The sequence below is a fragment of the Lepidochelys kempii genome, chromosome 20, assembly GCF_965140285.1.
Source record: "Lepidochelys kempii isolate rLepKem1 chromosome 20, rLepKem1.hap1, whole genome shotgun sequence".
Lineage (NCBI taxonomy): Eukaryota > Metazoa > Chordata > Testudines > Cheloniidae > Lepidochelys > Lepidochelys kempii.
Genome location: NC_136399.1, coordinates 2,484,291 through 2,509,383, shown reverse-complemented (window position 1 = coordinate 2,509,383; position 25,093 = coordinate 2,484,291). Strand labels below are relative to the sequence as shown.

The 25,093-nt window shown below is 60.2% G+C and overlaps 2 protein-coding genes across 3 annotated transcripts in view; both read right to left on the bottom strand.

Moving 5' to 3' along the window:
- The window catches only part of ERBB3 (erb-b2 receptor tyrosine kinase 3), a 37,342-nt gene extending 26,066 nt beyond the window's left edge, over positions 1 to 11,276 (bottom strand). For both annotated transcript variants that reach the window (XM_073318611.2, XM_073318612.2), the window contains exon 1: positions 10,909 to 11,276. In XM_073318611.2, coding sequence (XP_073174712.1) covers positions 10,909 to 10,990 — 82 coding nt within the window. In that variant the 5' untranslated portion in view covers positions 10,991 to 11,276. The remainder of the gene's footprint in view (positions 1 to 10,908) is intronic.
- A 3,237-nt stretch (positions 11,277 to 14,513) lies between these two features.
- RPS26 (ribosomal protein S26) lies at positions 14,514 to 19,395 on the bottom strand. The gene is made up of 4 exons (XM_073318737.2): positions 19,144 to 19,395; positions 16,463 to 16,640; positions 15,331 to 15,461; positions 14,514 to 14,610 (listed from the first exon to the last, which is right to left on the bottom strand). Exons 1-4 carry the CDS (start codon positions 19,144 to 19,146, stop codon positions 14,575 to 14,577), a joined length of 348 nt encoding a protein of 115 aa, XP_073174838.2. The 5' UTR covers positions 19,147 to 19,395; the 3' UTR covers positions 14,514 to 14,574.
- Positions 19,396 to 25,093: the final 5,698 nt, after the last annotated feature.

Here is a 25,093-nt window from a genome sequence, read left to right as displayed (position 1 = left end):
GAGCCTGGTGGGGGCGGGGAGCCAGGACTCCTGGGTTCTGTCCCCAGCTCTGGGAGGGCAGTGGGGTCGAATGGTTAGATCGGGGAGGCTGAGCACCAGGACTCCTGGGTTCTGTCCCCAGCTCTGGGAGGGCAGTGGGGTCGAATGGTTAGATCAGGGAGGCTGAGCGCCAGGACTCCTGGGTTTTGTCCCCAGTTCTGCGGCAGATTCACCGCTTGACCTCACTTTATCAATTCCCTGGAATCCACAAACCTCCCCACCCCCCAATCTCCACTTTAAACTGCTCCAAGCAGCCACCACCGTCTCCCCGCCAGCCCCGAAAGGCCCAAGGATAACAGAGGCTGAGCCCCCATCACCCATCTGGGCCCCCCCGAGCCCAGCCAGTCGGGCCCCAACAATCCACGAAACCGCAGTGTTGTTTGACTCGGCCCTGGAAAGTAGCTCCCCCCGCGACCCCAGCCCTGGGCTCCCCCCAGATCTGCCGATGCCCCTCACTCCTGACCCGCAGCCCTCCCCCACCCTATTTCAGCCTTTGCCCTCCTGCGAGCAGAGATGGAGACTCGAGCTGAAAGTTTGTGATCTGATGATGTAGAGAAAACCTGCCCGCCCAGAGCCTGCTAGGGCACCCACACAAAGTCCATTGGCCACGCGGGTTCAGGTGCTCCAGCCAGGCCAGGTGCCCCCGTGCACACGGATCAGGGGCTCTGGCAGCTGTTTTCAGTCTAACCCGGCTCCGGGCCCAATCCAGCGGAGAGATCAGGGTCCGGGGAGCTTGGCTCAGCCCCAGAGACGCTGCTCCTGGGGGCTGGGAACAGAGGTGCTTTCACTCCAAATAAAAGCGAGAGCCAGCAAAGCTGCTAAATCATTAACTGGACACATAAAGGGACGGAGTCTCCTTCACGTACCCAGCCAGGCCCGGCCCTGGGCTGCAGGGGCTCCTTGAGCTGCCTCCCCAGGCAGAGTCGTCAGCCCCGCTAGGGGGAGAGTAACCCCCTGTCCCCCCAAGAGCCCCCAAACCCTCGGTAGGCGCACGCGTCTGGGCATCCCCGCATGCCCGGCAGCTCCCACTGCTTTTCCCGCAGAGGCTGAACACCCCAGAAACTTCCAGCCCTGAGCCTACTGACCGTCGCCACCCCCACAATGCTGAGGGGGAAACTGAGGCACAGCGGAGTGCAGGGACTTGCCAAAGGGCTTGTGTGTCGGGTCAGCAGCAGCGCTAGGAAAAGAACCCAGGTGTCCTGACTCCCAGCCCCTCTGCTCTAACCCCCTAGGCCCCAATCCCCTCCCAGAGTTGCGAAAGGATCCAGGAGTCCGAGTCCCCAAGCCCCTTTCTCCCCTGGCCACTGGACAACGGCCCACAAGGAAGAGCGCCAACCTCCCTGCTCAGGTCTCAGCAGGACAAGAAACTAGCAAGACGGGAAAAGCAAAGGCCGGGGAGCAGCCCAGAGAGGAGTTATTTTTAACACGTCAGTGTCCCTTGAACGTTTTACAAAGCGTGAGCTGCAGCTTCCCCTCCAACGTCCCGGGGGTGTCCTGGGCCCCGACTGGCTGAGGGGGGATTAGAGCTGGGGTGGGGGGAGGGTCAATCTAAGCAAACTGTCCCCCATCCTTGCTTCTGGGCCGGGCAGTGCAACTCCACGCAGGGGACTCTGGGGTGGGAAGCCTGCGGGGGCACCCAGGGGACTCTGGGGTGGGAAGCCTGCGGGGGCACCCAGGTCACTTCCATGGTGCGTTGCACACCGTGAAATTGACGCCTCCCTTCTGGCCCGCGGGCGGGAGCAGAGGTGGCAGCCAAGCACTGGGGATCAAACCGGGCAGGGTGGAGAAGACAGCGGGCGCGGAGACCTGGGGCAGGACATCCAGAGTCGGGATTCAGGCCACTGGCATGCGAATGGTCCGGAGAGGGTTCCTGGTGGGAAGCAGAGGATGGCAGAGAAGGGGGGGGCTGCTACCTTTGATTGACAGGCAGCTGGGTTCACACAGGGTGGGGCTGGCAGCAAAATTCCTGCAGCTAGGGCGTGATCCAGGACTCCCCTTGCACCCAACGGGCCTGCAGCCGAGGGCAGGGTCCCCCAACGTCCCCCCAGCACAGGGCGAGCTCAGGCCATGGGCACGTCCTTCGTTTCTTTCCGTCTCCAGCCTGGCAGGTGCAGGGGAGCCGGGGAGGGGCTAACGGGAGAGAAGCCGAGCCCTCGGCTTCTCCGCTCTTGGGGCTGGGGCCTGACTCCTGTTGTCTGGGCAGCGCCAGGCCTGACGGGACACACGTAACAATCAACGGGGCAGGGACTTAACGTCTCGTTGTGGGGGGGGGGGGTGTCACTGAGCTCTAGCAACTTCCCCTTTGATCACATTCCCCCCCTCCCTCCACAAACCAGGAGCATTCGGGTCGTCACACGTTCGATCTTTGTCTGAATTGCTCTGGCCTGGCGCTGCCCAGCATCAGAGCCTGGCCCTGGGCTGGGTGGACCTGGGTTCCAGCCTGGCAAGTCCTCTGCTGGTGGGAGTTCTGGGGCGGGAACTTTGTTCCAAACTCCAAGTGGGGGGTGGACCCCCCCAGAGGTCGGCGGCTCTGGCTGACCCTCCACCCCCCCGGCGGAGCTGTCTCCCCGAACGGTCCCTCGAACCCAGCCAGCAGCAGAGCAGAGAACCCGTGTCAACGTGCCCGGGGTGGCGGGTGAGAGCTCGAGCTGCCGTGTGTTATCAGCAAGCTGCACATGCTGGGAACGCACCGAGCCCAGCCCCACGGCAGCTGAAGCCTGCAACCGATGCCCAGAGAGCCCCAGAGCAGCTGGGCGTGCAGGGGGATCGCAGGGAGCCACGGGGTGAGCATGGGGGGAAGAAGTGAGGCTGGATACTAGGAAGTAAACGACTGCGCAGGTGAAATATGCCGGTGTGGGGAGTTGTGTCTGATGGGGGCTGTGGGCTCCGTGGAACAAGAACCACCATGACCCACCGGGCAGTAGCCAAGGGATTGTGCAGACCAGGGACTGTGAGCCCCTGGCATTTTCACCACCAGGTTGTACAGATGCCCTTGAGCTGGGTGGGCAGCTCCTGCTACTGCCCCCACCAGAGCCCCCTCTGGTGAGTGTGTGTGTGTGGGGGAGTATCAGGAGGAAGCTGTGGGAAGGAGGGGGCAGCCAGCAAAGACTTCCACTAAGAGGGGAAACTGAGGCACAGCAAGGGGACATGACTGGCAGAGAGGCAGTAGCAGAGGTGGAAATAGAATCTAGGAGTCCTGGCTCCCACCCCCCCTGCTCTAACCACTAGATACCACTCCCCTCCCCGAGCCAGGGTTAGAACCCAGGAGTCCTGGCTCCCACCCCTTCCCTGCTCTAACCACTAGATCCCACTCCCCTCCCCGAGCCAGGGTTAGAACCCAGGAGTCCTGGCTCCCAGCCCTTCCCTGCTCTAACCACTAGATCCCACTCCCCTCCCCGAGCCAGGAAGAGAACCCAGGAGTCCTGGTCCCCCAGCCAGCAGCGGTGCCGTCACAGGGGGTTGGGGCTGAGTTGCCGACAGCCCTGGGCAGCCAGGCTGGGGGTCCCGACCCTGTGCCCCCTTCAGTTCCACGGCTGTCGTGGCTACACAATGGGGCGCCTTTATCCGCACACCCCGCCTGGGCGTGGGGCTGGCTTTTCATTCCCAGGCTCCAGCCCATTAGGGGCTTTTGAAAAAAATCTTGCTGGTCAGAGCAGCTACCAGCGAGGAACAAAAGAGCTACAGAGGGAAACATCATGTCCTGGCCCCAGATAAAGCCCGGGTGCTCGGCGGGAGGGGACGGGGGGGAGTTCCCGGCCTGGGCTCTGAGTCGCACGCAGGAGCTGCAGAAGCTGAACGAAAACCAGATAAAGGCGAGGAAAAAAGAGAGAGAGAGAGAGAGAGAGAGAGATCGGGAGCTAGGCCTGGCTCTGCGACCCAGCTGAGCCCAAACACCCACACAGCCCGACACACCCACCGCTCAGCCAGATGGTTGCCCGACAAACTCAACACACGTGAGATCCAGATCAGACAAATCCCCTGCGGCACCTGACCGGGGTTCTGCCCCTGTCCCACAGAACAGGGCCCCCACTCCATCTCCTGCCTCCCCTGGGCAGGAGCCCCGGGCTCATTACCGCCACTCTCCTGCCTCAGTTTCCCTATGTGTGAAACTGTTTCCTGCCTGCTTTGCCTATGCCAATTGGAAGCTCCTTGGGGCAGGGACCATCTCACACTGTGGGTCTGGCAGTGCCCGGCACGTTGGGGCACCAATCTCAGCCGGATCCCCTAGGCCTTACTTTAACACCCATAATAAATTAGAAATCATTTCCTGGTGCAAATGGGACATTCACAGAACAGAGCCAGGCTGGGTCTTAGCCATCTTTGAAATCCACCTGGAGAGAATCCGCAGGGAGAGAACCCACACGCAGCCCGGGTGTTTGCCCTGCAATTAGTCACTTCTCTGGCCACCTGTCTTGCTGTTTTCCTTGCTGGGCTTCAAAACAACGGCTGGGCGTTCACTTCCTTTCAGGAGAGCTTTTGGACTCTGCCTCTGAGCCGAAAGGCGAGATTGGAGGGGTTGAGTCATAAAGGACCCACGAAGGAACTCAAGGTGGCATAAGGAAAGCCAGGGAACTTGCCAGGTGCCAGGAGACCGACTGCTTGGGATGGTTAACGGCAGAGCCCGAAGAGGTGCTACAGAGAACGACCCTGCCCTGCAGCAGATCCACCCCGCTACGCAATCAGCCACGGCCGCTGCTCTGTAACTGTACAGACACCGGCCGGACAGTCAGAGCCCCCAGGGGCCCCATGGTGCTGGGCCCTGGACAGACACTGGGCAGAGAGCTGGAGGGACTGGCCCTGGGTCCATATGGAGACTGTGCCCGCTGGAAATGGGGAAGAGTCAACATGTTTTTTGTCAAGGGAAATCATGCCTCACCCATCTACTAGAATTCTTTGCGGGGGGCCAACAAGCATGTGGACAAGGGGGATCCAGTGGATGTAGTGTACTTAGATTTTCAGAAAGCCTTTGATCAGGGCCCTCACCAAAGGCTCTTAAGAAGAGTGAGCAGTCGTGGGATAAGAGGGAAGGTTCTCTTGTGGATCAGTAACTGGTTAAAACAGTGGTTCTCAAAGTCAGTCTGCTGGTTGTTCAGGGAAAGCCCCTGGCGCGCTGGACCGGTTTGTCTACCTGCCGCGTCCGCAGGTTCGGCCGATCGCGGCTCCCACTGGCCACGGTTCGCTGCTCCGGGCCAATGGGGGCTGCGGGAAGCGGCGTGGGCCAAGGGACGAGTTGGCTGCCCTTCCCGCAGCCCTCATTGGCCTGGAGCAGCGAACCGCGGCCAGTGGGAGCCGCGATCGGCCGAAACTGCGGATGCGGCAGGTAAACAACCTGGTCCTGCCCGCCAGGGGCTTTCCCTGAACAAGCGGTGGACCGGCTCTGAGAACCACTTGGTTAAAAGATAGGAAACAAAGGGTAGGAATAAATGGTCGTTTCCAGAATGGAGAGAGGTAAATGGTGGTGTCCCCAGGGGTCTGCACTGGGCCCAGGACAATTCAACATATTCATAAACGATCTGGAAAAAGGGGTAAACAGTGAGGTGGCAAAATTTGCAGATGATACAAAACTACTCAAGACAGCTAATTCCCAGGCAGACTGCGAAGAGCTACAAAGGGATCTCTCAGACCTGGGTGATGGGGCCACAAAATGGCAGATGAAATTCAATGTTGATAAATGCAAAGTAATGCACATTGGAAAACATCATCCCAGCTCTACACATACAATGATGGGGTCTAAATTAGCTGTCACCACTCAAGAAGGAGATCTTGGTGTCAGTGTGGAGAGTTCTCTGAAAACTTCCACTCCGTGCGCAGCGGCCGCCAGAAAAGCGAACAGAACGCTGGGAATCATTCGGAAAGGGACAGATAATAAGACAGGAAATAGCCTATTGCTTCTGTTTAAATCCATGGGATGCCCACACCCTGAATACTGCATGCAGATATGGTCGCCCCATCTCAAAAGAGATATATTGGAATTGGAAAAGGTTCAGAAAAGGGCAACAAAAGGGGTCTGGAACGGCTGCCGTATGAGGAGAGATTAATAAGATTGGGACTCATCTGGAGTACTGTGTCCAGTTTTGGGCCCCACACTTCAAGAAGGATGTGGATAAATTGGAGAGAGTCCAGCGAAGGGCAACAAAAATGATTAGGGGACTGGAACACATGAGTTATGAGGAGAGGCTGAGGGAGCTGGGATTGTTTAGCCTGCAGAAGAGAAGAATGAGGGGGGATTTGATAGCTGCTTTCAACTACCTGAAAGGGGGTTCCAAAGAGGATGGCTCTAGACTGTTCTCAATGGTAGCAGATGACAGAACGAGGAGTAATGGTCTCAAGTTGCAGTGGGGGAGGTTTAGATTGGATATTAGGAAAAACTTTTTCACTAAGAGGGTGGTGAAACACTGGAATGCGTTACCTAGGGAGGTGGTAGAATCTCCTTCCTTAGAGGTTTTTAAGGTCAGGCTTGACAAAGCCCTGGCTGGGATGATTTAACTGGGAATTGGTCCTGCTTTGAGCAGGGGGTTGGACTAGATGACCTTCTGGGGTCCCTTCCAACCCTGATATTCTATGATTCTATGATTCTATGACTTTTCGGCTTGGAAAAGAGACGACTAAGGAGAGATAGGATAGAGGGCTATAAAATCACGACAAGAGTGTGGAGAAAGTCAATAAGGAAGTGTTATTTACTCCTTCTCGTAACACAAGAACTAGGGGTCACCCAATGAGATTAACAGGCAGCAGGTTTAAAACAAACACAAGGAAGTATTTCTTCACACAGCGCACAGTCACGCTGTGGAACTCCTTGCCAGAGGATGTTGTGAAGTCCAAGACCATAACAGGGTTCGAAAAAGAACTAGATAAGTTCAACGGCTAATAGCCAGGATGGGCAGGGATCATGACCCTAGCCTCTGTTTGCCAGAAGCTGGGAATGGGGATGGATCACTTGATGAGTCCCTGTTATGTTCATTCCCTCTGGGGCCCCTGGCATTGGCCACTGCTGGCAGACAGGACACTGGGCTAGCTGGACCTTTGGTCTGACCCAGTCTGGCCGTTCTCATGTTCCAAGTCTCTGGAGTCGCAGCCCGGCACTTTAACCATGGACCATCTTTCCTCTCCTTTTCCAGCTCGGTCATGCCACTTATTCCATCCGCGACGTGCTTGGAACAGCTCTAGGAAACAGCCCGTCCTCACGTCATCCATGGCCACTGCTCCGGCAGCTCCCCGGCTCGGTCCCAAAATAAAGCAAGGGGCTGCAAGAGCCTGAGGAATGCGGCAAGAGCCAAGCTCCAAAGGCATTTTTAAAGGGACACTGTCAAGGCTGGGAGGCCTAAAATTAGAGCAGCCAGCTGTGACTGGGAGCACAGGTGCCTCCGTGCCCGGACATCCCCCACCCCCAAACGCAGCCCCCTCCTCTGAGCTGGGAGGAGAGTGACACTGACGAGGGTCTGGTGCCTCTCGGCCCCTCCTGGCGTCAGGATCCAGGCATCTGGGCAAGAATGGGGCAGGTGGGGAACATCGGAGGGAGGAACTTGGGATCACAGGGAAAGCAAGGGCCTTGGGGTGGTTTCCTTGCACAGCGGTCGTGGGGGAAGTGCTGAGTGGAAAAAATGTCCTCGCAAGTGGGTTGAGTGTTAGGTGTTAGAGATGGAAACGGTCTATTTCAGCATCCAGTCCCATCCCCCCCGAGCAGGCCGGCCTCCCCCCCCCGCCCCGCCCCAGTGAGTAGAGAGCAGACCCAATACTAGAGGGACATGGCAAATCAGCCCAGCCCAAGGGCTAGGAAGAAGCAAGGGAACCAGCAGCGTCTGTTTGTCAGAAAGTTGCAGGAGCCAATTGCCCAGGAATCAGATTCTCACGCTTGTCTTTTCACAAGCGGCGCTCACACTTGGGGGTGACAGACACGCTCTGGCCCATTTGCACGCACAAGTTGCACCAAGCCACAGGAAAGGCCAGACTTCCCGAGGAGCTAGGAAAAATCCGGCCCAAAGGATAGCCCGGGAATGCGCCTACAGCAGATTGGTTACAAAACAAGAGCAAAGGTCTCTGCAAATCCAGAAAACACAAATAACCTTGACACTGTCACTGAGCACTCAGGAGAATCCCTTGTAAAGAGCAGCCACCATGCACTGGCCTCATCTTCCTGAATTCCTCCAGGACTCCTGGGTCCCAGCCCCCGACGGTTCGCTCGGGTAATGTTCCCCAGTACAATTTCAGATCCCCTCCTGGAGAGCACTTCCTCATAGGTCCTTCCCCTGAAGCACTAGCACCTGCTTATGCATGGGGTAAACTGAGGCAGAGAGAGGCACTGACTTGCCTAAAGCAACAGCCAGACCTGGGACCAGAACCCAGGAGTCCTGACTTCCAGCTCTAATCACTAGGCCCCATACCCCACCCAGAGCTGGCCATGGAAACCAGGAGCCCTGATTGCAACCACCTTGGCTGTGTGATGACTCTGCCACAGGCTCATAGGAAAAGCAAGCCGGGGGTTACATCATGAAGTGACGTGTTGCTTTCACCACCACCCCCAATTTGGCGACGCTCCCCTTCCCCCGCCTGGGCGGCCCAGCCCCTGCAATAAAACCCCTTGGGTGCACGGTTGTTTTCAGGTTGCTTTGCACCGCTCCCCTCCCCTGGATTGCGCTGAGACCTGCAAGCACTAAAAACCAGTCACGGGAGCTTCTGCAGAAGTGATTCAGTTCAGAACAATCCAGCCAACCTTGGGCATGCAAATCTGCTGTGGGCGCAGAGCAAGGCTGGGGCGCTGCGCAGCGAGGGAGGCGTCTTCCTCACCCTGACGCCTCGGTGTAAATTGAGAGGCGCACAGTAGAGCGGCTCTGGGCCAGGCGAGATCAGAACCAGGCCGGCAGAGTTTAAACAGGGACCATTTGGACCAAGTGCGCTGCATGGCACAGGGCAGGGAATCCCACCCAGGGGCTCTTCCTTAGTTATCTGCTTCTTTTCCCTCCAGCCTTGATAAACAGGGAACCAACTGCAGGGGCTGCTAATGTCCTCCCAAACTGGTTCCAAGCAGCCAGCACAGAGCCCAGGCTGGTACTCCCATGGGGGTCATTAACGGACAGGGAGGATGAGAACAATTCTAATAATCCCCAAATTATTTTGTCCTGGTGTCTCCAGCCGAGGATCTGGATCCACTTAACTACGAAGTAAACAGCCCCGCAAGAGAGGAATCAGTGCTCCTTCTCCATCATGTGGGGAAACTGAGGCACGGAGAATGGGGGAGTGATTTGCCCACCCAATCAATTCCCCTCCATAGCAGGGTTTCAGGCACTGGTGGCCCTTGGGTTTCTCCTGTTTTCTGGCCGAGGCGTGCAACAGTTTAGCCTCACGAGGACGGTCGGTGCTTAAAGTCACTGGGTTGAGCGCAGGCGTGTGGGGGTGACGCCTCATGGCCGGTGCTCATCAGGAGTCTGATGAGATGGGGACCCCGATGTGCGTCTCACCACGTTCAAGATTTCAAAGTGCTGCGAGAGCGACGGCTGAAAGGAGCCCGTGGCATCCCTTCCGGCCTTACGCCCCGGGCAGCCAGCTGCGCAGCTGGGAATAAACCCCCTTTTCTTGCGCCCGAGACCTGTTCATGGCTCCATTTGTTTTGTCCCTGTTTTCCCCAGGCCCAGCCCAAGGAATGGTTTCAAAGGGCCTAGTCGAGAAAGCGAGTGGCTTTCCCGCCCCACACCCACCAAACAAACACAACAGGTGCCCAGGGAGCGGACGGGCTGGCCCGGCTCCAGGAAACCCCGGCCGTTGGACTAACACCTTCAATTCCAAGTTCCTGAACTTGCCAAAGCCTGTTAGTCAAGTGTGCTCAGGAGACGAGGCCCCGCAGAGAGGCCTAGAACTTGTAACGCAAGATACCGGAGTCCTGCTCTTGGCCCTCTCTGCCCGGCCTTATCCTCAGGCATCTCGCTTCCCGCCACCCAGACACATTCCCCCGCGACATTTTGAGACAGGAAACCCTGCACCATTTGCTTTCCTGCCCGGGCCGATTTCTCGTTTATTTCTCCTGGTAAAACCCATGGGCGCTGGAGCCTATGTCGCCGGGGGATGGGGGGGGATCCTCTAGGCCCTGATCCTGAGACGGGGCCCTGCCCGCACGGGCGTGACTGTCGGCTCGCCCCCAGACGCATCCGCTGCCTTGCCACGCTTCAGACAAACCAACGCCTTGCAGAACGACCAAGAGCCCCTGGACCAGCAGAGGGTGGAGGGTCCCAAGCCAAAGGGTGACAAGTCTCTTCCAAAGCCGCAAACAGGCGAAGGGGGCTGCCCCAGCCCCGCCCGGGGATTTACGCGCCGAACTCCCATGGGATGAGGTACCTGAATGCTTTGGAGAGTCCGGGCCCTGACCCTGCAATGGGCAGAGGCCAAGGCAGGGGCTAGAATCGTGCAAAGGCGGCTAGTGACTCTGGCGGGGCCCCGAGCCGGCTGATCACCAGCCCCGGGGGAGGGGGGGGAGCAAGGCCCAGCGGGTCTCCCCCTCCCGGGGCTCCCTGACCCACTAGGCTGCAACCTCCAGCCCCTGACCTCTGCAAAGCACTTGCCGACAGGAACCTCAGTTTACCAAGGGGGAGAACTCCAGCGCCCCTCCCCCCGTAACCTCTGAGGCGGATCCAACCCGCTGGGGAGCTCCCCCCCCCCGCCCTGTGGCTTTAAGACCCACCTGCCTCCGCTCCCCAGCCCGGGCAAACAACCCGGCGGGGGGGCGGGGGGGGCAGAGCAGGTTCAGGGGCGCCTCAATCCGAAACCATCCCCCCTCCCCCGACACAGCCAGTGACACCCCAGGGTGCAAACAACCCCCCCCCCGGGCGCTCAGCAGACTCCGGCTCGGGTCCGCCGGGGCTCGCTCGTGCCTTTACCTACCTGCCTGGGGGGCGGCGAGCTCCGGGCGGCAGAGCAGGAGAAGGAGCCCCAGGAAACGTCCCGGGGGGCGGCCGCTCCGCATTGCGCCGGGCGGGCTAGGACATGCTGGCTCGGGCCACCTGCTCCCCGCTGGGGCCGGGCAGGGCCCCCGGCTGGTGGATCCGCTTCGGCCGCCCAGCTCCCGGGTCGCCCGCCGGGGCAGCCGCTTTGATCCGCGTCCGGGACACTCGCCGCTCCCGGAGTCACTCCACAACACACTTCATTCAGGAGTAACTCCGCCGGCCGCCCATTGGCTGGGGCTGGCAGCCAATCAGAGACGGCCCAGCTGAGGTTGGGGCACAGCTGGGGCTGCGGGTCTGAGCCCCCCGGCGAGCCCATTGTTGCCCCCAGGACTGGGCCATTCCCTGATGGTTGGTCGTCCCAGCACCCGGCCAGGGCCCCACTGGGCCAGGCTCTGCCCAGCGGGTCTCTGCCCCAGGGAGCAGACGGGCACGGGCGGGAGAAGCTCACGGGACCCCCAGTCTGCCCCCCTGCAGCTCGCCCACCGGCCCCTGGAACAGAGCCCGGAGCTCTGGCTGGGGCACCAGGGCCCTGGCATCGTGGGTAGAGCTGGCCCCGGCTGCAGAGCGAGTGGCAGGCCCAGAGGGGCTGGGCCAGTCCCAGGGGAGCAGGGAGACAGGCTGGGGGAGGTGTTGGCTCTCGTGCCCTGCAGAAGCGCCTGGCACCGACGCTTGCCCCTCTCTCCAAGGGACGTTGGTCCAAGCAGAGGCTCCCTCGCCCGCCTTGTCTCTCTCGGCTCCTCCGGGGAGTCTGGGGCCTGCCGCACACTGAAATCCCCTGAACACCTCCCAGGGCCTGGCCCCGTCTTGGCAGAGGGAGGAAATTAACCCTGACATCCAAGCCGGGAAATAACCATCTGCCCCTTTGGCCTGGGGAGGAAGACACAGAGGGCGGCCATGGGCACCGCAAGGCAGCCTCAGGATTCGCACTCAGGAACCCCAGCTGCGAGCCCACACCCCCCTCTCGCCCCTGCCCCCCCTTGCCAGCGTCTCCTCTCCTCCCCAGGCCTGGCTTCCCACCTGCGCTTCGTTTCCACCGTTGGCACGCACCGCCCCCAGGCTCTGCTCTGCGCCAGACCCTCTCACTTGGCCCAGCCGAAGCTGGTGCGGGAAAAGCCGGCGCAGCCTCCCGGAGCCTGGGCACCGCAGATGGCAAGGCAGGGCCAAGCAGGCGGGGGGGGGGCCCGCTATGGGTTCAGGAGTGGGCGGGGGGAACAATGGGCGCAGTCAGGCAGGGGGCCGGGAGGAAACGAGCTCAGCGACGGAGGCGGGAGGGGAGCTGACGCGTGCCGGGTGGGCGCCCGCCGCACTGCAACCGTCAGTAACCGTCGGCCCCCCCGGTGGGAACGGAGCCAGCCAGGCAGAGCGATTCTGGCAACCCCCCCTCCCGCCCCGCTGCCAGCATGCCTCAGCCGTGACGAGGGGGCGGCTGGGAGCACCCTCTGGGAGCTCTTGGAGGCGGGGGGCAGGGCCCGTCTTTGTGTTCAGTGTCACCGAGGGGGGCCTGGGCCATGACTGGGCTGCTGGGCACTACCGTAATGCACCTAATAAATAACCTACAGCACCCAGCACAGCAGAGCCCCGGCCTGTGGCTGGGGGGAGCCTTGGGGTGACCCTAATACACCTAATAATTAATACACACCACCCAACCCAGCAGGGTGCTAGTCTGTGGCTGCTCTGTGCTAGGGCAATACACTAATCAGTAACGTACAGCACCGAACACGGGGGGATCCCTGACTAGGGCACCAAGGTGTTACCATTATGCACCTAACAAATAAATAACTGGGCTCAGACTAACCTGTTAATTTCACGTGAGCTACTGGGCAGCCCTCTTCTGGGCTCTCGCCAGGTTATTTTTACCCTACTTTAATCACCTTGAGTCAGAATCTTTGGTGCCCGCTGAACTCTCGGCTGCAGTGAGTTCTTGTGGCAGAGAGTTCCACAGGCCAGTCACACGCCGTGTGGCAACAGTCACCCTTTGTTTTCAGGTTACAAGAGAGGGTGAACGAAGGCGCCCTCACAGCCCCCCTCTGCTCTTGTCTGCTCCTGTCTCCTCTTAGGGCTGCACTGAACAGGCCCAAGTCTTTTCTATTCCTCCCTTCCAGGCCTCAAGGGCTGCTCCCTTGGCGGGACCTTTCCCCACGTCTGCCGGAGCCTCTTGCAGATGGGACTGGGCAGAATCAGAGCCCCAAACCTGCTCCTGAAGTAATCAGCCTCCGTATCAGAGCCGCAACGGGGACGGGTGGGGGCACAGGCCAAGCCTACACCTGTTCCTGCCCTGGGGTGCCCCCCCATGGCCATTTCTGGGAATGCCTCTCTTGGGGCTGGTGCCAAGGCCACAGCTCAGGAGGATTTCTCTTCGTTATCTTCTCACCCAAACCTGCGGTTCCCTCCCGGGACCCAGCTAGCAGGGGGCATAAGCAACATCTTCACCCCCAGGGCTGGTGCAAAGGAGCCCCCAAAACAAGGATGAACTGGGGCTTAAGAGTCCGTATGCCCCTGTCCCCCCTGCACCCCACCAAGTCCTTCACACACCCAGCATTTCACCCGCACTGAAGCCTGGACCTGGCTCTTATACGGCTGAGGGGCCAGGCAGGTAGGAGCAGTAGGGCACCAGCCATGGACACCCAGCTGCCCTCAGGCAGAGGTAAGGGAGCTCCTCTCAGCCTTGGGCATGGGGGGACAGAGACTTGCAGAAGAGGGGCCTGCCCAGGCTGCCTTGCGCCACTTGAACCCGCTCAGTGCAGCTTCCCCCACTAACCTGGCATCAGCTCAGGGCCCTGCCAAGCCCAGAGAAGCCGACAGTTCTCACGGATGATGCGTGCTAGATGGTGAGCCCCCTCTCCAGGCAGGGCGGGAAGTGCCGAGCTGGAGGAATTGCCTCTCCCGCCCCCTGCTGGCTGCCCACAAACAGCCCAGGGGAGGAATGAGACGGGGTAGGAGACGCTCCCTGCATTGGATCTGCAAGCAGCTAAGGGACAGGATCGGCTTCTTCACGCACATGTTCAGCTTCACGGGTTTTCTGTTTCCTGCATTTTTGGACGATGTTGATTTTATGGAGCTCTTGGCAGCACTGACATCCCCCAAAGTCCTACCACAATAGCAGGTAACGGCCACAGTCCAGAATATTCCCTTCCCCTCCCCGCGGTACTGACGGGCCTTCAGCCTTCCATGCAAAAACTTCCAGCCTAAGGTTTCATTTTACGCTGTGGGCTCCTGTCAACCACTTGCCATAACCCCAGCACAGAGACCCCAGAGCTCCATTTGCAAAGCCACGGCCAGTTATTGGGATCCTTTGCTGGCAACCAAGAGGCCCCTCCCATGGCATCTTCTGGCAGCCCCCCATCCCAGCCTGTGAGCTGGGATCTGTCCGTAAAGCCAAAATCCTGCCCCCCTCAGTCAACACAGGGAGCCTGGCCACCCCAGAGAGCATCTAATCCTCACCCGCTTGTTCCAGAGTAAGAGTCACTGTCCTGCCCACAAGCTCCCAGCAAGTGCAAGGGCCTGGTGCAGCCCCCTCCCCACACACAGAATCGCACACACAGACCAGATGTAAAGTCATTTATTGAGGCACTGGCTCAAGGTGCACATTTCCAGCACCATCTCCTTACATGGGCTTGGGGGGAGGTCTCGGGGCCGCGCCCTAGAGGGGAAGAGCAAGGAGAACGTTAGGACACATCCAGGCAGGGAAAGGCCCATCAGCTCAGAGGAACCGCCAGACTGGATCGGACCCGAGATCCATCTACCTCACCATCCTGTCTCTGACAGTGGCCAAAACCAAATGCTCCAGAGGAAGGTGGAAGAACCCAGCAGTGGGCAAACATGCAAGTGGTTTAATATCCCACCAGGACGTGTCACTCGTGATAACGACCTATCCCCTTTACCCACATGGACCAATCCCTTTGGTCCCAGCTCACCCACCCACCTACCTCCCCTCACCACACATTCACTAGTGTCCCAAGCACAGGGGGGCTTCTCCTCTGAAGAGACTATTCCACAGAGAATCTCAGACCCCAGGTGCGAGTCAATTCCAGCTCGTCACGGCCTGCTAGCTCTGTGCTGGGGTGCCTCACTGGGCAGCTCTGATCAGGTCAGTACTGGAACATTGCCATGCCGACATCAGGATCTGCTGTACAGAGCAATGGGGTGGACACCGAGCCACTGGCATGGAGGGGGAAGGGGGGATTCTGGTGTGGGAGGCGCCACAATCTCAGGCAGAGAAGGGTTTGCGGGGGGTTGGCAGGAGTCCCTGAGCCACAAGGGGAGGAACAGAGGGATGCAAAGAGCTCCCGGCGTGTGCAATGAGCTCCGAGGCGCCTGCCCTTGGCCTGCCAGGCTGGAGGGATTTGTGCACAATACGTACCGCCGGCCTGAACCTGGGTGGAGGGGTACGGTCCTTCCGGGCCTCCCGGGAACGGTTCCTCACCACCTTGCTGTGGATGGCGCAGCTGACGCAGTAATGCAGCTTCACGTACAGCTTGGGCAGCACGTACGCTGGGGAGAGATGGGAGAGGCGTCAACCAGGAGTCTGAAGCCGCAGCTTCCCCAGTCCCGCTCCAGCCGCGGAGGGATCGGTTAGTGTCGCCCCAGCCCCAGGAGAGGCTAACTGCGAGCTAGGGTGCCGGAGAGCCCACTGCTGAGCCAGGGCTTACACACAGGACAGCCACGCTCCTGCCGGAGCAAGGCCGGAGCGCTGCATGATGGGACATGCGGCTAGGGTGGGCTCAGCTCCTTCGTCAAGGTAACGCTGCCAGTCTGCTCCCAGGTGCACAAACAGGTCACATTCCTGCTGCTTCCCTGCAATTGGGTTGTGGCGGGAATGCTGGACCTCCCGATGGCTCCAGGTCCGGGACTTCCACCCCAATGGGCGCCTGTCGGGACCAGAAGCCCCCCCTGAAACTCCAGGCACCATTTTGCTGCAGTGGGGCCTAATGGTTAGAGCACGCAGCCAGGACACCTGGGTTCTACACCCAGCTTGGCTGCCCACCTGGCCGCCTTTGGCGAACACGTTCAGCTCCGCCTCCTCCCCAGCATTAACAGGAGGAGACCACGTAACCCACCCAGGCGGGCAACCAAGTGCTCTGGGACCCGCGCCCAAAGGCAGAGTGTCATTCCTATGCAGAGCACTTCACTGCCCTGCCAGCTCAGCGCGAAGCACCAGCCCTGGGCCGAAATCAGCCGGGAGACACGGCAGCATCTGGTGGGGAGCAGATCACGCCCCTTCGGGCAAATCTTCACTGCCACTTAATGCTCGGCTGAATTAAGAGGTACAACGCTTCTCCACCCACGCCCTATGGCATTCATCCGGCCTCCATCCCTGCAGCGTGCGAGCACCTCACCACCTTGATCCCAACCACCCCGGGAGGCAGGGCGCGGCTACCGTCCCCATTGTACAGATAAGCAAACTGAGGAAGTGCCGGAACTACTGGACTGTCCCCTCCTCTCGCTTGTGCGAGACGAGGCTGTGACAGGCCCCACCACCCCCTGGGGCTCACAATCGAAGACGCTGGCTTCGGAGATGTCCCGGACCGCGGCGGCCTCCACAATGTTCCGGATGACGAACTTCTTGATGGCCTTGTCCTTGGGCACACAGCGGGCACAGTTGGTGCAGCGGATGGTCTGGACGTGCCCACGGCCCTTCTTGGCACGCCCGTTGTTCCGCCTCTTCTTGGTCTGCCGGGGGGGGGGGAGAAGGGGGGGTCAGAGGCGCTCCCGGTGTGGGGGGGGGGAGGAGGAGGAGAGGGGGGGTCAGAGGCGCTCCCGGTGCGGGGGGGGAGGAGGAGGAGAGGGGGGGTCAGAGGCGCTCCCGGTGCGGGGGGGCAAAGGGGGGTCAGAGGCGCTCCCGGTGCGGGGGGGGAGGGGAGGAGGAGGGAGGGGGGTCAGAGGCGCTCCCGGTGCGGGGGGGGGAGGAGGGTCAGAGGCGCTCCCGGTGCGGGGGGGGGAGGAGGGTCAGAGGCGCTCCCGGTGCGGGGGGGGGAGGAGGGTCAGAGGCGCTCCCGGTGCGGGGGGGGGGGAGGAGGGTCAGAGGCGCTCCCGGTGCGGGGGGGGGAGGAGGGTCAGAGGCGCTCCCGGTGCGGGGGGGGGGGAGGAGGGTCAGAGGCGCTCCCGGTGCGGGGGGGGGAGGAGGGTCAGAGGCGCTCCCGGTGCGGGGGGGGGAGGAGGGGGAGGAGGAGGAGGGGGGGTCAGAGGCGCTCCCGGTGCGGGGGGGGGAGGAGGAGGGGGGGTCAGAGGCGCTCCCGGTGCGGGGGGGGGAGGAGGAGGGGGAGGGGGGGTCAGAGGCGCTCCCGGTGCGGGGGGGGGGAGGAGGAGGAGGAGGGGGGTCAGAGGCGCTCCCGGTGCGGGGGGGGGAGGGGGAGGAGGGAAGGAGGGGGGGTCAGAGGCGCTCCCGGTGCGGGGGGGGGAGGGGAGGAGAGGGGGGTCAGAGGCGCTCCCGGTGCGGGGGGGGGGAGGGGAGGAGAGGGGGGTCAGAGGCGCTCCCGGTGCGGGGGGGGGAGGGGAGGAGAGGGGGGTCAGAGGCGCTCCCGGTGCGGGGGGGGGAGGGGAGGAGAGGGGGGTCAGAGGCGCTCCCGGTGCGGGGGGGGGAGGGGAGGAGAGGGGGGGTCAGAGGCGCTCCCGGTGCGGGGGGGGGAGGGGAGGAGAGGGGGGGTCAGAGGCGCTCCCGGTGCGGGGGGGGGGAGGGGAGGAGAGGGGGGGTCAGAGGCGCTCCCGGTGCGGGGGGGGGGGGGAGGGGAGGAGAGGGGGGGGTCAGAGGCGCTCCCGGTGCGGGGGGGGGGAGGGGAGGAGGAGGAGGGGGATCAGAGGCGCTCCCGGTGCGGGGGGGGGGAGGGGAGGAGGAGGAGGGGGGGTCAGAGGCGCTCCCGGTGCGGGGGGGGGAGGGGAGGAGGAGGAGGGGGGGTCAGAGGCGCTCCCGGTGCGGGGGGGAGGGGAGGAGGAGAAGGGGGGGGTCAGAGGCGCTCCCGGTGCGGGGGGGGAGGGGAGGAGAAGGGGGGGGTCAGAGGCGCTCCCGGTGCGGGGGGGGAGGAGGAGGAGGAGGGGGGGTCAGAGGCGCTCCCGGTGCGGGGGGGGGGGAGGAGGAGGAGGAGGGGGGGGTCAGAGGCGCTCCCGGTGCGGGGGGGGGGGAGGAGGAGGGGGGGTCAGAGGCGCTCCCGGTGCGGGGGGGGAGGGGAGGAGGAGGAGGGGGGGGTCAGAGGCGCTCCCGGTGCGGGGGGGGGGAGGGGGAGGAGAAGGGGGGGGAGGGGAGGAGAAGGGGGGGTCAGAGGCGCTCCGGTGCGGGGGGGGGGGAGGAGGAGAGGGGGGGGTCAGAGGCGCTCCCGGTGCGGGGGGGGGGAGGGGGAGGAGGAGGGGGGGTCAGAGGCGCTCCCGGTGCGGGGGGGGAGGGGAGGAGGAGGAGGGGGGGTCAGAGGCGCTCCCGGTGCGGGGGGGGGGGGGAGGAGGAGGAGGAGGGGGGGTCAGAGGCGCTCCCGGTGCGGGGGGGGAGGGGAGGAGGAGGAGGGGGGGGGTCAGAGGCGCTCCCGGTGCGGGGGGGGGGAGGGGGAGGAGAAGGGGGGGGAGGGGAGGAGAAGGGGGGGTCAGAGGCGCTCCCGGTGCGGGGGGGGGGAGGGGGAGGAGGAGAGGGGGGGGGTCAGAGGCGCTCCCGGTGCGGGGGGGGGGAGGGGGAGGAGGAGGAGGAGGAGGGGGGGTCAGAGGCGCTCCCGGTGCGGGGGGGGAGGGGAGGAGGAGGAGGGGGGGGGTCAGAGGCGCTCCCGGTGCGGGGGGGGGGAGGGGGAGGAGAAGGGGGGGGAGGGGAGAAGGGGGGGTCAGAGGCGCTCCCGGTGCGGGGGGGGGAGGGGGAGGAGGAGAGGGGGGGTCAGAGGCGCTCCCGGTGCGGGGGGGGGAGGGGGAGGAGGAGTCAGAGGCGCTCCCGGTGCGGGGGGGGGGAGGGGGAGGAGAAGGGGGGGAGGGGAGGAGAAGGGGGGGGTCAGAGGCGCTCCCGGTGCGGGGGGGAGGGGGAGGAGAAGGGGGGGGAGGGGTGGAGAAGGGGGGGTCAGAGGCGCTCCCGGTGCGGGGGGGCAGAACCGGGACTACGCACCAGCCCCCCACCCAGCTCCCAGGGCCCCGCGCAGGGGTCGCTGGGACAGGCCCCCCCCGGCAGCGCCCCCCCCGGCCCGGCTCCCCGCCTCGCGCCGCCGCCACTCACCATCTTGGAACAGACGAGGCGAAAGAGGATCCGGCCGCCGCGCCGCACGTTTATATAGTCCTCCGCCCGTCCCGGAAGTGCCTCCGCCAGGGGAGCGGGAGCCCGGGGAGGCCACGAGACTCCCCCCTCCGGACTCACGTCCCTTTCGCCCTGCGGAGCAAGGGCCCCGGCTGGCTGCGGGCGCGGAGGAAGCCGGTCCCGGCTCTCGGGGACTCGGAAGGGGACTATTTTTTTCTCGCTGAGCGGAGGGATCACACGTCACGTGTTATAAATTCACGTTCCCGGCATGCACCACGGAGGAGCCTCGGCCCAGGCCGGCCGCAGGCCCGTGGGAGCGATGCATGCTGGGAGCTGTAGTCCTCTTTGCCCAGTAGGGCCCATTGCATGCTGGGAGCTGTAGTCCACGCGCGGGCCACATGGCCCTGGCTCTGAGCCGTGGGCGGGAAGGGGGGACCCAGGGGTCCTGGCTCCCAGCCCCCCTCCCCGGGAGAGAACCCAGGAATCCTGCTCCCACTCTCCTTCCACCCTGGCCCCACCCTCCTCTACTTGTCCCCTCTCCATCCCCCCAGCCCTGCTCCTGAGGATGGAACCCAGGAGTCCTGGCTGCCCAGCGTTTTCACGCCAGCCGCTCGGCCCTGGCCCTTCCCGAGCACAGTGACGATAAAGAAACAAAAAACAAGCTCAGGCCTCAGAAGCATCAAGTTACGAGTTTACTGTAGCCGCAAAAGCAGGAGGAAAAAGACACATCCCCCCCCCACCCCTGCATTCAGTGGCCTCCACTGGGGTGAAACCTGGGGCGCGGGGCTGCAGAATAACGGACCCCGGCATGGCCTGGGCCAGCTGCACACAGAGCGAAACCTCCCTGCGCTTGCCCTGGGGAACGGCTCCCGGGGCGGAGGCCTCCGTCACCGCCAGACGCCCCCACCGCGTCGAAAACCCCCGAACGCTTTTTGCTATCCTTCCGTCGGGCAGAACCGCTCACAGGTTATTCATGGGCTTGGGTTTCACAGTGAAAAAGCTCAGTGCAAAGTCTGGCCCCGCATCAGCGGCTCTTGCGCGAAAAGGTCAGAGATCCTAATCTGCCCAGGAAGGCTGCTCTGACTTTTCTACCTCGGGTAGCACACAGGGGATAAACATGTCTCACCCCTTTCCCCCTCCCAGCAGCTCAAAGCTTCCTCCTGCTGCTACGAGAAGATCCCAAAGGCCCCAGACCCTCACCTGAGTGAAATCCCTTGTGCTCTCACCGTACAGCACAGGCTGTCCGCAAAAGCCTGTAAGTTACCCAGAGGGCAACCTTTAAAAAAATAATCCCTCTCCAAGTAGCATTTCCCACTCAGAGTTAAACGACACTACTCCAAGCTGTGGTGAAGGAGGGGGGCAGCTTTAATACGTTTTCCAGCACGTGTACAAAGCAGCGTGCTAGGACCACTGCCCAGTGCTGTCTCATTGTGTCCTCGTGTTCCCACCTCTCTGTCTGTCTGCAGCTGGTCTCTCTCGTCTTAGACTTCGATTGGCCCAGAGAGCTCCCAGGGATCGGGCTCTCGTTCTGTTTGTCCAGCGCCTAGCGCAATGGAGGCTTGGCGTGGGACTAGGCCTTCCAGGAATATAAATAATACAGATGGCCGGGCACTGCACCTACACCGATACCGATGCTAATGGCTAGATAAGAACCATCTGTGATTAGACTGAGCGGAAGAGCTCTGGCACAGCCCTGTTAGCCCCTCTCTGTGGGTTTCCAACACACCCTCACTGTACTGCAGGCTAGTGAATGGGGCACTCGAGCAGAAATCAGAAAACCTGGCCTCTGACACTCTGCGACTGACCTGCTGTTTGACTCCACAGGTCGCGTCTGCTGTCTGGGCCGCCATTCGTCTGGTCTCTTTCGACCGTGAGCTCCGGAGGTCCTGGTGTTTGTACAGCACCTAGAACAATGGCGGCTATAAGCACTCCCCATTGGACAGAATTAACTTCCTAGGTACTGGCCTCACAAGTGGCCTGGGAAGTAGCAATGAAGAAACGAGCAGCGAGAGGGGAAATAACCTGCCCCCATCACACACACACAGCAGGGAGCGGAGCCCAGGTTCCATGTCTACACTGCAACGAAAAACCCACGGCTCCGAGTCTCAAAGACCAGGTCAATTGACTGGGACTCTCAGGGGTCAGGCTCCAGGGCTAAATATGGCAGTGTAGACATTCGGGCTGGGGCCCGGGCCGAGACCCTTCCCCGTTGCGGGGACTCACAGTCCAAGCCTGAATATCTACACTGCACTACTTTATCCCCACAGCCTGAGCCCGGGGCAGTTGAGCAGGGCCAGCCGCCATATAGACACACCCACAAGGTGTGTGACCCAGAGTGACCTTCCAGAGATGGAGCCGAATTCAGAAGTGGGGAGGAAGTTGCTGTTGTTCCATTCACGTCAAGGGGGTTGTATGAGTTTGGAGTCTAGAATGCGGAATTGGTCCTGGTAACAGCACGGAAACTCGTCTCGAAGGAGAGCGCTCTGGGGAGGCGAGGTGAGGCCTTTCCAGATACCACCTGCCTCTGGCTCAGCTACACTGCAGAACGACATTCCCAGGACCTCAGCTGGAATCCCAGGGGACTCCATCGGGGAGAGAGGTTCATCTCCCAGAGCCTCCCTCCCCGCTGGGGCTCCTGTTCCGATTCTAGCTCCCTGCTTTCAGCAGAGGTCAGAGATGCACCCTGGTCTGGTCTGGCCTCTATTCAGAGCCGCTCTGGGAATGGAGACCAGAGGATGGAATCCACACTAGTCTGGCTCAGCGACTGGCGGGTTCTAGTCTGAATATCCAGGCCCCGGGGAACTGGTGTCCATATTACAGATATACCCCTTGCAGTTGGACCCCTGCTGGCAACCTGAGAAGAGAGGCTGAAGACTGATGAGGCCGTGGTGGCCAAATTTCCCTCTTCGCCCTAGAGATGGCCCTGCATGGCTGGGTTGGGCTGAGCGGTAAAGCAATTAGGCCCTGTTCTCATTTACTCTCCAGCCCCTTTAAGATGCTCTGACAGTGTCAAGAGGTCTTAAAATAGGCAGAAATGCCCACCACCCCGATAATTGCTCCTGCCTTAAAGGACCTCCAGCTTGTGGAGAGATGGCATAAAGGTTCTGGAGCTGCCCCTGCTCCTAGCGGAGGGGGTGGATTGGGGCATGGTTGGAGAATGCAGTTACAGCTATTCTCGAATACCCAGAGGCCACAAGGATCAGTGGGATGTAGAGCACGAGTTAGAGCAGCCCCAAGGCTGCTGTAACTTACACGGTGTGCCAGTTAGGACTCTGCAGGACCCCACAATACCAGAAGCTCATAAGGGAGTTATAGGGCTCTCTCCCACAAACCTCTTTCCTCTTCAGGAATGAAGTAACAGAATCAGCTGCTGTGAATCAGGCTGTACCGGTTATCGGGACTCACGTCCAAGGCCATCAATCTGGCATCCTTCCCCAGCATGTTGCCTTTCTCAGGTTCAGCTGTTTCAATTCCTTCCTTCCCCAGAGAGGGTCCTCTCCCCTTCCCCCTTTTAAATTGTAGCTGTAACAGACACAGCCCCCCTCTTTCCCTGGCAGCCTCAAATCAACAACAAAATAAAAATACGGCTGTGAGCAAGGTTACTCGAGTGCCATTCAAGGCAAACACATTAATTGTTTGTCATGACGTCTCCCTATCTGTGAGCTATTATGGTGCAGCTCTTAGGCAGGCAAGCAGCAAGGCTGGGGTAACAATAACCAAGGCACAATGAGAAAGAAGCGACAAAGGATTCTTTGCTTTTCAACTTGGCAACTGTTCTGTTCCAACGTGCGTACAGATGCGCATGCAGACGTGCTCCCTCTCTGCTCTCACGGGGCTTGTCATGCAGGGAACTGACCAACAGAACCAGAGCAGAACAATGATTCCCAAATAATTCCGCCCACTAGTCAGTTTCCCTGCGGACAAGTCCTTAGCGGAGCCGGTTGGAACAGTGTCCATGGAATGGTTTCTCATGGAAAAACGCTGTTTCAAAGCTGAAACATTTGCAGAGCTGGATCATTTTGATCGGAAGGCTTCTGAGGTCCACTCATCAGTCGCTTCCAAAGACAGACCCCTGAACTGAAAACCCGAACGTCTCGATCCAAAGAAGGGTATTTTGAGACAATTCCATTTAGCAGGGGAAGGGGGGAGGGAGGGACTTTTGAAAGGTTTTGGTTTCGCTCCAACACAAAATGAAAAAAAATTAAACCCTCGGAACTTCTCACAAACTGGAATAGTCATTCTCCAGCCAGCTTTAGTCTTGTAACTAAGACACTGTGCTGGGGACTCTGCTAGCCTTGGGCAAGCCAGAGTCTCTCTGTGCCTCATTATCCCTGTTACAGACGGGGGAAACCGTTTCCCTCTGGCACAGTGGGTTGGGAGGATTGTGCCATGTTTGTGAGGTGTTCCTGAGGATGGGGAGATCTTTGGGCTACAGAAGTCATGACGTTTGAGCAGGAAGAGGCCTGGGGCATTAAATTACTCATGTTTATTTATAACAGACCTTCAGCCAGTACAGTACAAAACTTACAGTAGTATATCTCCATTACACAAATATTTACTTACAATATATTACAGATACAAAAAGCTTTTGCGGTAAGAGTTCTGTTGAAAAGCGAGTCTAACCTCACAAAAAAGGGAAAAAAACCCGAAGACAACAGCAAATCCATTAACGATATACAAATGAAAAGTCATTAGAAAGGAAGGAGGAGTTGTTGGTGCTGGAAGAGGGTTGGGGTATTGCACATCATATTTTTTGTTGTTCATACATCTGATTAAAAATATATATATATATATATATATATATTTACACAAGTAAAGCAACCTGGAGTTTTACAAAATTCCTACATTTGTTTTAGACTCTTTTTACAGGTAAAAGAAAAAAGATGCGGAAAAAAGGTGTTTATAAAGTTCAGAACTTCCCTTTCCCTTTGTTTAAAAAACACCCCCCCCTCAATATTGTGTTGGTTTTACCTTTTGAAGAGGGGAATGGGAGGCATGGGGGCCGCGGTTGTGGGGCTCTTCATACTTATTCACAGTCTACTGGGGATAACAGTCAGGTTGAGCTTAACTGAATTTCGTACTAAATCAACAATAGGACAGTGCAGCGGTTGTGGTCCGAAAGTGACTATAAAACGGACATTTTCATTTAGCTCCTTGGCTGTCAGGGAAGCTGAGCAGATCTGATCTGGGCAAAGGAGTTTTTACTTCTGTGAGCCCTGCAGGAGCCAACTGAGCACCCGAAGGGTGATTATGTCCTGCCGTGTGCATCAACGGTCAGCAGCGCTGGTCCACCTGTGGACTTTAGAGGCTGGAGGTAGAACTAAGCCAGCCGGTTTTTCAGACTGAGTGGGAGATGGTTGGTGGCACAGAAGTTGCCTTTGCAAGTCAAAAGGTGGATTTTTCAAAGTGAATCGGAGAGAGCACACACAGTAGCAATAATGTCACCTTTACAAGTCTGCTTTTCAGACCACAACCGTGCTTTAAAAATCCCCCAAACGGCAGCCAACCCGGGCACTGGCTTTCCATGACGGAGTTTACCAAATGACAGTCAGAAAAGGAGACCCACGTCTCGCTCTCCGCTTCGTTTCCAGTTTTGCTCAGAGAAGACCGCTTTACATGATGTTTGTTTCCTTCTCTCTCTGCCAGCTCAGCTGCAGACAAGCAGCAGGGAAAGTGCATCGTTTCCGCATGAGAACCGACAGTTTGGGGCTCCGTTGGAGAACACTTCTCAAAAATTGCACACAATCAATCCATTTTGCCTTTTATTGCTACCTTGTGGAAAACCAGCAGTTCCTTGCCAATTTAACAAGTGCTATCCCTAACATCCAGAAAGTCTTAAAGGCATAGCACAGCCCTGTGTAAATTGCCGCAAGGGGCCTGCCTGGTTTTCGTATTCATGTCGTACCTAGATGGAGATTTCTGCAGTCAGATC